Raw genomic sequence first — 15,889 nt, forward strand, 5'->3', positions numbered from 1 at the left:
CTTAAAGAATCCGCTTTGCTATAGATTTTTAGTTTTTTAATATAATATAACGTAATATATTATACTCCAATAAACGTTTCTCTAATAATTAGATTTATTTCTACATTATGTAGGTTTCCTAAATTTCTGAGAAACACTACATACTTGACTCCTAGAATCTATAGCATTAGAGTAAAGAGATAAACGTTTCTCTAATAATTAGATTTATTTCTACATTATGTAGGTTTCCTAAATTTCTGAGAAACACTACATACTTGACTCCTAGAATCTATAGCATTAGAGTAAAGAAATGTGAGATGTTAAAATCTTGTTCAAAATAATCGAGTATGCGGCGGCCGTAGTAGTTTATATGTTTCTACCTCAAATATTTCTGCTGTCGGTATACCAGATTTGCATAAAATCCATTAAGTGAACAATTTCGTCTTCGTAGATATCATATCAATATTCTATATTTAACTACAAACAACACTTGGGTGTTTATATTATATATCGGTATTCTATGTTTTACCACAAACAAGACTTAAGCATTTTCCCTGCAAATACCTTAAGACTACAGCTCATTAATAATATTAATCGCGAATACAGTCAAAAGAAGTATGTAGAAACCGCTTAATATTCCGTGGATTATTATGGACGTGTGCGAGTTAGGCTAAGCTATTGCTAAACCAAATGGGAGATTTTTTGGGATTTTTTACACTACACACATTTAGCCATTTATCAACACGTATCGACACATCACTACATTATCGGCACAACTTAGAATTTCCCTCATTTAGAACGCAACTTAGTCTAACTCGTACACGACCTATAACAAAAAGTTACTAGATTGTAATCTGTAACTCTAAGTTAAAACCTCTAACTTATAAGAAAGTTTAATATTTAAATGGGGAATCAAATTTTAATTATAAACACATTAATCCTATACGCCCTTAATAATATTTAAAACCAACAACGCCCTTCTCCTCATTGTAACAAATATTAATTAAAAAACATGTGTACAAGTTTTGGGAAATTTTGGAATTAGCCGAAAGCATTAATTACACTTTTTTTGGGAATGTTCGGTTGGTAAATTTTTTTTAAATTTGTACAAGTACAACGCATTGTTGTTGTTGTATCTGTTGTGCATTTGACAGGCTACGGAGTTTACCCTTGCGATAGTGTGACAAATGCCAGGATAAAAAGAATTCAGTTATTAATAAACAAAATAATAGAGAGGAACGAATTCGATACAATACAGAATCATAAAGCAAACATAAAACCATAATTCCGTACGAAATTCCCATGCAACGGTAGCAGGTACAAGGCAGTAAAACATCGCACTAGGGAAGGAAGGAAGTGCACAAAGGTAAAGGACATAATCAATTTAGCTGTGCATTATCCTGCGTGGCGTTACAATGCGTTCCTTAGCACTTTTCAAGCTACTGCTGTTCATTGCTGTTGTTGTCTTTCAATAGCTGCCTTAATAAATAAGTTCGTGCCTGAATTCTTGTGAATGAAATCCAAGGAATAATAATTTAAAGTTATGCTCCGATTTTTATGGTTTCCTGTCGCACATAAAATGCAACAAAAACAACCCAAGAACTACTAAAATAAATACGAACCTTATAAACATATTGCACCGCACAAATGGTACAAACGTTCCAGTGCTCAGTAAACAGGATAAGAAGTATCTGTCCGCGTGTACTTATAGGTATGTGTGAATATACAAACAGATTCGTTTGTCATTAACGATGTCGTCATGCACGTAGGAAGCCTTACAATGCATTTATTATTTAGCATGAGGAGCGCATATGTCTTGGGTATCGTCTTGTCTACACTTCTTATGCAATTTTCTTTTTTTTCTTATTGTATCTTAGTAGTACCTTCTGCGGAGTTTGTCCTTTGCTTGTAAATTCATAAAAATGCAAAGAATAGATTAAATTACAGCAAAAGAATCCATCAACATAGCAAGCATTAAAGCACCAAAGGTTCTGCCTCACCTCTACAAAAACAAGGTGAAGATAAAAGGAAAAAGTGTAAATATTTATACACAGTTAGGGATGTGAATGTGTTGTAGAATGTGGATGGATACTTCATTAGAAGAACCACAGCTACAGCGACAGCTACAGCTGTAGTTAAGGTGTCACTCCATTGGACTTATATTAATGGAGTTATTTGCAACATAATCTTGAATGATAATATAAATGGAAAATGCTTTTATATGTCATAAAGATTTTAATTGCATTGCAGACAATCGTATATGGTGGGTCATGGCGTGCTCGCAACGTATATAAATTATAATGCACATTATCTTGTAGAAATCTGAGTACGTGAATTGGATTAAAATGTTTAAACTGACATTTATTATCACAAGTTATGCATTTTGTGCAATGAAATAATGCAGTTGTCGTTATTGTGCTATAAAAGGATTAAAACTCACATCTGGAGTTGCATAAAAAACCTATTATAAATATTTATATTGGAGATAAGCTATTGTGGTAAAGAGCAAAATTAGATAACGAAGCTTAAGATGTACCAAACCAATGCTGGTTCTAAATAATTAAAACATTAGTTATGATAAAACTTACAACATGAAAATATTGTAATATGAAAATTTAAATAATCGCTACATATTAAATAAATTTGTAGTAATAATGTACTGATTGTAGAAATAAATTGGACATAATATTTTATGTACCTATGTTAAATCTTCTTAGGTTTATTACAAAACCATATTTTATGTACCTATGTTAAATCTTCTTAGGTTTATTACAAAAATGAAATTTCGAATTATTAATTAAATCTTGTCATTAGATTCTAGCTGTACTTGTCCCCGGTTTTTATCAGAACCAAAACGAGAATACTAAGCCGATAATCTGCTATCTTCGTTTTATGTCAGAACGATCTTAACAACTGACACTTTAGTTTTCATTTGAAAGGCAGAGTGACTTCTATTCAATTAGGGTTACTTAAGTTCTGTTAGGGTCTGAAAAAAGCACAATAGATTAACAGTGCTCTGCTCGTCTATGAACGAGTATCCCGTACAGCTTCTCTTCTAACACTTAAAATTACTAATTACTATTTAATATTTATTAAAATTCACAAATCACGAAATTCCAAGTTATTAAAATAAAAAAGTGTAGAGTGAAACAATGTCGTTTTAACCAGAAACTATTTATTCTCATATTTGGTATGTTAATTTCAAATTCTTCTGAGTATGGTTTCTCGCTATTATCATGTCATTCCATCAAACTCAAATATCCTTACTTACTTGCATTGTTGTCCTGTGATTATGGGAATACAAATTATACAACCAAATATACCAAGACAAGATAATATTTATGTTTTGTTTTTCTTTTTTTTTTTGTAATAAATATTTTTTATCCGTCTATCATATTGCACATCTAAGACTAGAAACTGTTACCTTTCTGGTAAAACACTTAAGAATTTCACTTTTAAATGCCGTCATGCAGCTGAGAAGTTAATGGAAAATGCATTTTACTCTATGCTATATTCCCTCAGGATGCAAGTTGATATACTCCTGTTTGCTATGTTAACTTTTTAGTATCTTCTTAAAATTGTTATTGTTGCTTTATGTAATTTCATTGTAGGAAAGTGAAATTTTTTACAAAGAAAAAGTACAAGATACATAAGACAAAGTTAATACATACATTGTATACATTGTTTAGAATTGATAGTATAAATGTTTAATTAGTTTTCTTAGCTCTTAAGTAGCTGATCCCTTACCATATTTCTTAGCGTCTTACATTTTAATTAAACTCGACGTGCTTGTGAAATTTAATACAACTGCTAATACTAATACGACTAAGTAAATTGTTTTAAGAGTATTAAAAGGTATTAAGTAAGTGCTAAGCAAATATGAGTAATCATGTAAGCGATATTGCAAAACAAGCTAACAAGAAAAGTATTGATAGGAATGATTAAAGTAACTGAAAGGTTGGAATTTGAGTTAATTAAAAACAAGCAATATAGTGAGGTCTAACTATATAGCTCTACTAGAGTTTCAAATACATTAATTAAATAAAATTAAAATGAAAAAGAAGACTTTTGATTTTCATTGGTCAGACTTCACTCGCAGCACAGCAAATGTTTCTTAATTAACTTTGTTAAAGACTTTTTATTCAAATATGTATATAATATATACATAGGTCTATTTTGCACTTATTTTGTAAGGGTACAATATGATATAGTCAAGTAATTTCCTCAATTTATTAAATCGATTCGTTTAATCCACAAGAAGTAAGCATCAAAAACTTAGAATGATAGATCTAGATAAATTGAATCAAGTTATCATTCTGCTCATGATTAAAAATAGTTAATATGATTTTTAATAATATCTTCATTATTTTGTAACAAATTTTTTAGAAACTTAATGTACTTAAAAATATTTGTTATAGTAATTAATTTAAATATTTAAAATGTTGTTACTAAAACTAGGCTTTCTTTGTTGCTGATGTTTCTGTTTGTAATAAAACAAATATTAAACAAAATACATATTTAACAAAATGTATGAAAGACAATCGATTTATCTAGCTACAGAAGTATTTCATTGAAGTTTTCGAAACGAACGGCACTTTTATTCACTTAATTCCAAATTATTACATTAATATAATGTATTATATTTGTAATTGCTACCATATTTATTTGTATTATTATTATTATTTTTATTCATATTAAAAGTTAAGTTGAGGCAAAAATATCTCTTATGATACAGCACAAGAAAACACAAAGCAACAATGTCAATGCAAAAACTATGTACAACAGAAGCAACAACCCATATATAGAAAACGGAAAAAATAAATTATATTTATATATATTTTCTCTACTTTGCCTTCCATAAAACACTTTCGACTTTAAAAATTTAAATAATATAGGAAATTACAATAAAATAATGTAAATAAATAATTAAACGAAATAGGTTTGACGTGATATATAAATATATAAATAAAGTATATGTAAAAAAAATAAAAAAATAATAATAATGAAAATTAAAAAAGTCAAATAAAAATATAAAAATTTATATTTTATTAAAAAATACGTTTTAAAAAAAAATTAATAAACTTGTTCAAATAAATGTATATAAATTTATTTGTTATTTAATAATAATATTAATAATCTTACATATATTTTGAAAAAAAAAAAAAAAAAAAATTATTTTTTATTGTAAAAATTGAAAACAATTCTGTAATAAATTATTTAATATATTGAATATATTTTACAATTTAATATTAGGTTCAGTGAGTTATATTAAAACCCCAGCATGTTATCATTTAAAAAAAGTTTTCCTAATACCATATTGAAATATAAAATTTTAAAAGTATATCAATTTTAAACCTTTTTCGAATATCCTTATCTGAACAGAATGAATATAAAATATAATGATATATTGTACTCAGAAAGTGCTTTTTCACGTCCAGCATCAATTAACTCTAGTGAAAATCTCATATGCATAAAACGTGACGCAGTTACCACTGGTATGTGTGTAAAATTTATAGGTTCTCGGTTCCTAGAAATTTTCAAACACTTCAGTTAAAAAACTGAAGGCGATTTTCTTCAATGCCTTGTGACAAAATGTCCACTTAACGTACGAGTATTTAATATTTTTTAGCTATTATGTAGGCAGCAATTTTTTGTAGTCATTCTCGAATTTTATCTTTATCTTAATAGGCACTTCAATTTAAGCAGAAAAAAATACTGGTGACTTAAGTGTTTTGGCAGCCGTAAGATAAATGAGAATATGAGCTGAAAAAATACAAAATCATTGTTAAATAAATACGTACAAATCAAAAGGCAGCTTTAAGGCATGCTGAGCACTTTAAGTAGCTCTTGTAAAAAACTGAGCTCCATGAATTTACTCGTAGAATTGAGACTCAACCTAAGACGACATGGCAACTATTGTACCGCATGGCACAATAGACAATTATTGTTCAAGTGTAGTTCATATAAGTCTATTAAATTGTTAAAGTATTTTTATTTTTAGCAAACTTTTCTAGAATTCTAAGTGAATTAAATTATTTGCACCTTAAAGCGGTTTTAGATGTAGACTGAAATTGAGTAAGAAAAACTCAAGATATCAAAAATCTAAAATTTAGTAAAAATATAAATACTTTTGACGAGCTTTAGGGTTTTCGTTCAAAATTGTACAAGCTTGCAGTGGCGTATCCAAATGGGGGATTAGTGGATAGAAGTGCTTATGTTGACAATATAAACTATAGATAAAACATTGCAAAAAAAAAAACGCCTTAGCTATAATAGATTATTCTTTTATAATCTAATGTTTAAGTTAATGTATATATATTAGGGTGCCATTAATTTTCGAAAGTCGGAAAATTGCCCGCGACACCCCCTAGATCGGTTCATTTTACTAAAAAAATAATCTGTGTAAAATTTTAGTTTAATTGGATAAGTGGAAATAGTGCCCCAAGAGCCTCAAAGATTGGAAAATAACGATTTTTTCCATAAAATTCATCTTTGATTGTTTATATCTCCGACATATTTAATTTTACATAACAACTGTCTTCCTAAAAGTTATAGATCTATTAAAAAAAAATTGCCCATATACCTTAATGGCACCCTAATATATATACTTCTAAAAATAAAATAATGTTTTGGGTATATGATTCGCTTTTACTATAGTTATTGTACGGCAATCCGAAACATAGAATGTCTTGGGACTTACATATGCTTGGGATCCAATATTATACAGGAACATAGAAAGTCTTGGGACTTACATATGCTTGGGATCCAATATGATATAAAATCATAATTTTCTATATTTAAAAATAATAAACTTTTTGCTTGTAATGAAAAACTATTAGATTTTGTCAACTCGACTATGTTCAATTTTGTCAATTGCTCACAATACTAAACTTTTGAAAAATTAATTCTTTTTCTGGGGAGAGCCCATATGTTTTTCCCATATTGTCATTTGGATAGTTACCATAGAAGTTTACACTGGAGACACCAAATCTAGTTGCGTATATACCAAACAAACGATGATCTAACAGTTATATCAGATTGCCAGGACTGTTTATTGAACTTAGCGGAGTGTGCTTTATAGCATTTAACAACTGTATTTGTACCATACAGTTGTTAAATGTTACAATGGATGCTGTCTATTATAATTATTGTGAAGGATATACTACTCATCGTGACTCTATTGATCAATTGTGCTAACCCTAGTCACTGATTTGTGTCATCTTGTAACTACTTCTTTAAATATCACTTTTATTTGATATTTTAATTTCATAAAACCAATAATTTATTTATTTAGTAAAATTTACTGAACATTTTAAAAGAAGTGATAAAATTTAATTTTTATTTTATGTGAGTGTGAATACTAGTATATTATAATATGAAGTATAATTTCCTGAACGTTTCTCTTTAAATTATTTGCTAAATAATTCTTCAGAAAATTATACTCAAATTGATTGTCCAGTCATAAAAGTTAAATAATTTAAATATTTAGACCTTATGCCTTCCGTTTTCTAAATAATAGCCTTTGAAGTAAGCGAAAAGTTCAACTGAGTGATTTTTTATTATAAGATATTTTTGATATTAAAATAGATAGGTATATAATCAATACATTAATCCCTTCATCACAGCATTAAAATTTATTACTGAACTATGTAAAGATAGTTATGTGTTATTAAACCAACATTCATTTCTTTGCCTCAAACATGGCAGCATAGATTTTACTTTTATTTCTTAGTTACATACTCGCACATGTATCTATTCGTATGTAGTTTTTATCTTTGTTACATAAAAAATAGAAAAAATAGAGCATCAGCAATATTACAAAATTGTATCTATACTTGATGTAGGTTGTAAAGTTTATTTATTGTTAACTTCAACGAGGTGAAGATAAGACAACAGATAAGCAAAAAAAATGTTAAAATGCTGGAAAAAATTGCGTAAATGTCTTGGGGCAGATATAAAAACAAAAAACTTTATTTTCGTTATGAAAACTTTAAATTGTGTTATGAAAAATGATTTCAAATCTTAAAAAAAAACTTCAAAATAGATTTATTTTTAGATAAACGTGTGTATACTTTCAAAAGATTTTTGAAATATAGAACTTTGAAACGAATAATCAAAATGGGATTAAAATTAAATTAAGAAAATATTTATACTTTTATTTATTGTTATTACATTTTTAATCTCTGTTGAGATATAAAAGCTGTCTGAAGTTGAGGCTAATGGGAATAGCCTCAAAAGTTTACCTGAGGCGTTGGCTAAGAAACGGAAATGGTCGGAGGTGAGAAATGTGTTTCTGGGTTAATAAACAAATTAACTTAAAATGAGTTAAAAGTTGTGGTATTTTATGTAGAAAAGCTTATAATATATTAGCTACATCTGAGTGTATTATATAAATTTAATTAGTTTAGAAATTTTTGAAATATGTACTTTTGATATTAAGCATTTAGTTTATATTATAAAGAATTTTACTCTGTATTCTAATGGTAGTGCACTTTTTGTAGTGAACTATGGGCTAATGCATATTTATTTTTGTTTAAAGAACGTATATCTATAATAACCCATATAACAAAGTCAATTAGACTGTTGGATATGTGCCATACCAACAAAGTATGTCTGCATTTTGCTTATTTATCCGCGTACGTGTGCCACACCGCAGTAATAAATATTTATTTAATGTCAATCATTGACATTGGGTAAACATTTTAAGTGCCTAAAGTGTATTTCGTGCAAGCTATTAAATCCGAAGCGTCAATATACATGTTAAACGTAATTAAAACAATTGCAGCAAATCATTAGATATCAGAAACCAACCGCCCCCCAATATCGTTGCACTATCCAGCTATCCAACTATCGACAGCTTATGTTAACGAACTCTGCAGGCAGCTGAAAATATCTTGATACGAAATCAGGCAGCATATACATCAATCGATTAAACAGTTGTTGCACACAAAAATAGATACAAAACCAATCACATTTTTATTTCAGTATTAAATTGTTCCAAAATAAAATTCAACAAGTTCGACATGCACCATTTCGGTGGCAGCCTGAAAGACACAGACACATTGCCGAAAAAATCCAAAAAAAGTGCTGTGTAAATATTTGGTGCAATACAACAGGGAATAGATAAAACCACAAAATGCTTTGAGTATAATAAAAATAAATTTCCTATGACATGCACTTTTCTTTAGCACAGCTACACAGATACTCTAACATAAATATAGGTACAAGATACCTTGACTCTTTAACCCGCTGTTTGTTTTTAATGAATTATTTTATTCTTTATATTGCATCTCAAAAAGAACAGATATTGCAGTTAACAATCATTATTGCAGTCATTGCATTAATTTTGCTAAGGCAAATGCAGTTCATTTGTAATTCGTATTCTGCTGGTATTTATTATCACTACTCAATGGCAAATGCATCTAACTAACGACAACATCAACAAATGCTGCACTTCTCTATTTGCGGCCTCAACTACAATTTTTCAATAAATTTTTGAAGTTTCCTTTAATGTTGTTGCCCTTGTAACTCGCGTTGAATTTAAAATTATTTTTTTTTTTCAAAATTTCACATAAAATTTGAAAATGTCATGTTCTACGTGCAATTGTTTATAGTCGGAAGCACTAATGAAATAAAATGTTGCTTTACACCCTCGCCTTAAAAATAGCTATGAAATATTCTAAATTTGAACGCACTTCCTTCCCTAAATTTTATGTTTTTTTTTTTGATTTTTTGAAAATTGTGAAGAATTTTTTTAAGTGTTTTTGACAACTTTGTACTCTTATATTCATTATATATAAACTTCGAAACTTCATCTTTTATTATAATAGTAAAGGGTGTATCTAGTAGGCAGGTTAATAATAATTTCAATTTCAAAATATTTTTATTAAATTTATTTTATTAATAAATTTATTAATTTACTTGATTTTTAATAAAATTAAAAGTAATTTTATACTACTGTTTCGTCATCTTTTTTTATTATTACGGTTTACTTCTTTTTTTACTGTTTTACAACACTGAGAAACCTATAGTTTCATTTTTAATGTCACTATACTATTACTATTATTATTTTAGTGGTTATAACACCTTTTTCATTTCACGCTATTGTTTAAAATTATTTTCTGAATGATTATTATCCTCCTCTCAACACAGCTAAATGAGTAATTAAAAGCACATACGTGGATATAGCGAAGATAATCGCAGTATAAAAAGATTTCTATCAGAACACAAGACTTATTTGGACATAATTGCATAAAAAACACAACAAACAACTGCTTGAAGTAAAACGGAGCCAACATTATGGTACTACGTTGGTATCCATGCTTATAGGCTTCATGTATATAACATAAGACTTCATATTCCCCATTAGTAACTTTATTAAAGTTTTGGGTTTGCAAAAAAAAAAGGAACTTTAATTAACCTTATATTCGGTGTCCATCTTTAAAGAAGAATATTTAAAATTCTCGGAACCCTTTAAAGTAGCTAAGTTCATAAATTTATTGTGTTGGTTCCTTTTCACTTTCATGAGAAGGTCACGCTTTTATAACTAATAGCTATATGCCGATTAATTCAATGTTCTACTTACTTTTTTTAATAATCCTTTAAGTCTGCTGTACGAGCTATATCTATCCAAGGTATCACAATAGATTATTTTTTAAATTAAGTTAGGCTTTGTCAGTACTAAACATAGAAAATATTAGACTTTGTATATAAGTATCTACTAACAGCAACGTAAGTACCTCTACACATGTTTCGGTAAATTCGCCTTTGCTTTCATCGGGAGAATTTATAATATTACGAACAGCTAGTAATTTAAAACAAAATAACTATATTAAGTATTTTGTTTACAATTTTTAAAAAGAAAAAATAAAAATTGTTAATTATTTTTCTCATGTAGAAGAACAAAAGGTCTAGATCAGAGATTTGAACACTAATGCCATATATAAGTTTACATCTGATCACAGCATAACAAATCCTTAATTCAATTATTCCTTCACACTGTAGCATTGTGTATAGATTTTGAAACCTATACTCTAATATTATGTTTACATTTAGGCTTATCGAACCTTTATAGTATATATCTATATGGATGCTTATTGAGTTAAGTACAAAGTGTAAACCTAGCATTAGATCCAAATGTAAATATATTACAATCCATAATTGCTGTATATGTGATATCAAAAAAATTATGATAACTAAATTATAACTATAGTTTCATTTGTACTAAACTAAAGTCCGCAATCAATGCTAAGTCGTTAACTCCTACTCTTAAACAATAAGACTAAATGGTAGTTTACACCTTATATAGACTTACAGTCAAAGTTTGTTTTGATGCAGTCTTGTTTATTCAATCCAATTATTATAGTTATTTTAATAATTAGCTTTTCTTGAATCCATTTAAAATAAAATCATCTTAAATATGTCTCTAAGAAAAAAATGAGTACAATTTTTCTAATAAATAGTTTCAATACATTCCACACTATTCCAGCTCTCAAAGCCTACTCTTTTGTGTTTCTCATTAGTTAGTTTCTTTACACCTACAAGTATCTCAAAACATCACACTACTCAGCATATGTTTACCCTCCAATTCTCATGATGTTTACCTTTTTGTTATATTCATATTATAAAGAATTTATTTTTTGTTTTTTTTTTCGTTTCCTTAATTTATGCCTTTTTGTATAAAAATAAATCCAAACAATTTTAAAGTCAATTTCCTTTGTAGTTCGTTTGCTTTACAGATTGCTACGTACACTCCTCGAATTTTTAGTTTTTGTGGAATATCTTTTTTTAATGTTTACATATTTGTTTTTATAATTTAAATGTTTGTTTTTTCAAAAAAATTTTTGTGTCAATTCAGGCTGCGAAAAAAACATGCTTTTAAGTAGCATAAAATATGAGAAATGACATCTTCAATAGTTTTTGTTGATTCGTCAGTTGATGGAAGTGTCTTGTTTGGGTTAGTCGCACAAGGAAGTTTTTAGGTTACTCAATGGCTGCTTAAGTAATTCTTGAAAAGAAACTGTTCAGGAAAAACTGTGATTCAACAGATTTCACATTTGATAGTTCTTATATTTATAATATTTGTCATTTTGTCATAGGTGGCGTTTGAATAATTATTTCATATTAATTAATTTTATGAACTACTATGTTGAGGTTAGTCGAGTTAATGCTCTTAAACACTTTTACTCTCTACTAACTGCGAGGTTTTTTCATAACCCCTCTCTATGCCTTGACTGGATTATTGTTTATCACTTCATCAGACTAAGCAATAACTGACCTTACATCTATATACCTTCCGAGGAGCCTGTAACCATTTTAAGATTCGATAACGCGATGTTGGAAAGCCTGTCTGTTTTCGTAAATTGTTTCAGGATTCTATCCTTTATGTATTACTTGATCGGATCGGAATATTTTTATTCAAAACGTATTATATTTTTCATATTTTAAACAATTTGATTTTATCATAATTAAGATTTTAAGTAAAGAGTATTTATAGCAAAATGAAGTATATACGGAAAATTTTAAACATAAAATGGTTTTTTGTGTCCAACTTGACTAACTAGAAACATTAATATCAGCTTAACTGAATTATGTTTATCTAAGATACTTTCAAATAGTCTTAGAACTGGTATGATATCATCTCTAAAATAATATGAAAAACACTGAATAATTTAACACAGATTTCGCTTTAATTGAACTAAAAATAACAGAAAATGAAGTCATTAAATTTTATTGCAAAAATTCAATTATTTAAATATGGAAATTATGCTTTAGCCATCGGTGGTATACATAAAACGGAAGTTTAATTAAATTATTTAACACGCTCGTTATTAGAGCTGCGACTAATTGCAGAGTTCAACTAGACGGCAAACGAAAGGTCAATTAATTTGGAATACGGAGGGCAGTTTTTGTTTCTTTGAGCTACTTTCAGTGCTTCCTTCCATAGACGTAGTGTGTCATTTTGCATTCATTAAAGTGAGTCAGTCGGTAGTAGTGTGGACGTGGCCAACATCTTTCTGTCTGCATTCGAATCTAAGATAAAATAAATTAAATGAAATTGTGCGTAAAGAGCCACAAATGTAGAAACTACGAAAATTTGCTACTTAAGCAAAAATTTATGCAGTAATGAATACAAAAACATAGACAAGTTTCACATTTGGTTTTCCAGTAAATAAAACTGCAACTCACACAAAACTGAACGCACATAAAGCCATTAATTTTAATAATTACATATTATAGACGTTCTTAATTAACATATAAAATTTCATTGGAATAAGTTATTTTGGGTTAGGAACATTTAATGGTGAGGAGTGTAGGCTAATAAGTAGGTAGGATGACCCATTAAAAACTGTAAACCACACTAAAACACTAAAGTCATTAAGCGAACCGACTCTGATGAATATTGTGTATATTGAGAAACGTATCTTGTTTGTATTATGGATATAACCAGTGTTATTATATAAATATAATATTATGTGGAAATGTATAAAATGGGGTATCAGTTACATATCCTAGTTATGTCAATCCATTGTATAAATGTCATAACCTGTGATAACTGCATACTTAAAAACAGAATTAATTAGTTTTAGAATGAATTGTAGACTTTTAAATCAATTAGCAGAGAATAGGCCACGCAAGCTGAAACTATTGTCTCCATAATTATAAATAAAATATTATTTAACATGAGAAACTGCTCCATGTAGAGCAGAGAGAAACAGTTTTCAGAGAAATGTAAAGATAAAGATGTATAGATAACCCCGAACAATGCGGTAGTTAAGGAACACGGCTTTTGAAAAACATGAATGCCTTTCCTCGTATTGAACGGCTGCAAACTATAGGATTTTCAATAAATTTGTTTTTCCTTTCGTAGCGTAACAGTCCTAGATCCCACACCTATCGCATGATAACATCCCTTTCTTGTTGATTTTCAACTTTTTCTTCCAGTTGCTATTGCCTACTCTCCATAACTCATTGATCAACAATCCATCTTCTGCTTGTTTGTCTTTTTATTCTATACCCCTAGTAAGTGGATAGTAGACATGTAACTAGGTTTTCTGACTTCCATCAGTCTTATAGTACAATAAATATTCAACATACAACTCTTTGCTTCTGTTATTGCATTATGTTGTCCATAGGTTTTCCTATATATTAGATTACTTTAAGCAAATGAGTTAGATACAGTTATGAATCATAATCGTGCCTTAGCAAAACAATGATGACTATGAATTTAGGATTTAGAGTATAGTTTAAATCCACCAGAGAGGTAATAGTATTATAGATATAATAATTTCTAATATATCTTATGAAACGGAATCTCTTCGATAATGTTATTTAAAGCAGTTATAATATCCGGTAGTGAGTTCCGAAAAAATGTGTACAAAGAATAAGAAGAATTGCTGGAATATTTCCAATAAAGTCTTTAATTTAAACGCGCTTAAGGTTAGGCTATGAGGTGCCATAAAAATATACTTTTTCAGAAGAGTATAAATTCAGAACTTAGTTACAATTGTCCATAAAAGCGCAACTTTATGCTGTACATATATATAGTAGTATAAATATTTATTTATGTATATAGTAAATTGGCTATATATATTCACGTATTTGTTTATTCCCTTTACAGCTAAAAATCTGTTAAATTTTTTATAGAAATTCCAAGTAAACGTGATTTAGTACTAATAAAATTTTCAGTGATTTGTCACAAACTACAATAAATTCACAAGAGTGAGTCGAGGTACAATAAAATCATTGCTGCTGCAGCAGTGCTCATAAAACGTGCTCGCACATTAAATAACAGCAGCAATAGAAAAATCAAATCAGCAACAATCGACGTATATTGTGCTTCATAAATATGAAATCATAGACAATAAAATCCAGAAGTTATATTAATTCCATATCAACTATAAACAATTCGTTACCCTTAACGGATTTACCAGGGGCTCTTCAATTTTACTCAACAATCTTGTTGATTCTGAACGCATTTGCCATGTGCTGCCCTTAATTTTATTTGCAAAGAATATGAACTTTTTTTATTCTTTAAACGCCTTTAATTCAGTTTTTTTTATTTAAATTTATGCTTAATAAATGCGCCAGCAGATGGCGCCATTTAGTGCTCAAAGTCAAAAAGTAGTGCAAAAAATGTACAGAAAAAACTGTGAACTGTGAATATAAATAAAAGCCACAAACTATGCCTATTCGTGGCATTTACTTGCCTCATATGCCAGACTATTGCCAATTGTTCTTTTTGCTATTTTTGTGCTGCTGCGGTTTGTTGCAGAGATTTATAGAAATGTTCCGGCAAAGCTGCACCCTAATTTTAGCAAAAAAAATAAAAAATATATGAACTTTTGAAAGATGGTCTGAGATTTTCTTTCAACTAATAGGTTAGATATAAAAGTGTGCAGTTTTTAATAAAAAATTTTTCCTGTTTTTTTTAGTTTAATTTTTTATATTATTTGTGCGTGTTGTTTTTACTATTTTTGCGATTTTTTATGAAGATTAGAAAGATATCCGGTATTAGAATTAATTTCGTATATATGAAATAATTATTTAGTAATATTATTTAAAAAGTATCTAAGTCAAGATAAAATGGTAATGAAAATAAGTGTAGTTGTACAGTTAAAAATAGGTCTGTTCGAAGAGATGAAGTGTCGACTCTGCTTAGAAGCAGACGAGACTACCAGTCACATTCTCTGTGACTGCCCAGCCTTGGTCTGGCCAAGGAGGAGGTCACTGGGAGGAGAGCTGCTCTCTCCTTCTAACATTAGGAGGTCCTCAACGAACGACATTCTGGCTTTCATTCGAAAGGCGGAATGTTTTCTGTTCGGTTAGGGTCAGTTGCAGCACAAAAGATCAATCTGGTCGAAGTGCTCTGCTCCGTTGGAAGCTAGTACCCCGTATATTTCTATTCTAA

The 15,889-nt window shown here is 28.9% G+C and overlaps 2 protein-coding genes across 2 annotated transcripts in view; one reads left to right on the top strand and one right to left on the bottom strand.

Annotated features, from left to right (window-relative positions):
* LOC119685464 (sex determination protein fruitless-like) overlaps positions 1 to 15,889 on the bottom strand; it is a 421,971-nt gene that overhangs the window by 129,025 nt on the left and 277,057 nt on the right. The gene's annotated exons all lie outside the window — the stretch shown is intronic.
* LOC119682634 (serine-rich adhesin for platelets-like) overlaps positions 5,363 to 15,889 on the top strand; it is a 78,629-nt gene continuing 68,102 nt past the window's right edge. Inside the window, exon 1 of the mRNA XM_038096120.1 lies at positions 5,363 to 5,474. Coding sequence (XP_037952048.1) covers positions 5,363 to 5,474 — 112 coding nt within the window. The remainder of the gene's footprint in view (positions 5,475 to 15,889) is intronic.

This window comes from Teleopsis dalmanni, chromosome 2 (assembly GCF_002237135.1).
Source record: "Teleopsis dalmanni isolate 2A chromosome 2, ASM223713v2, whole genome shotgun sequence".
Classification (NCBI taxonomy): Eukaryota; Metazoa; Arthropoda; class Insecta; order Diptera; family Diopsidae; genus Teleopsis; species Teleopsis dalmanni.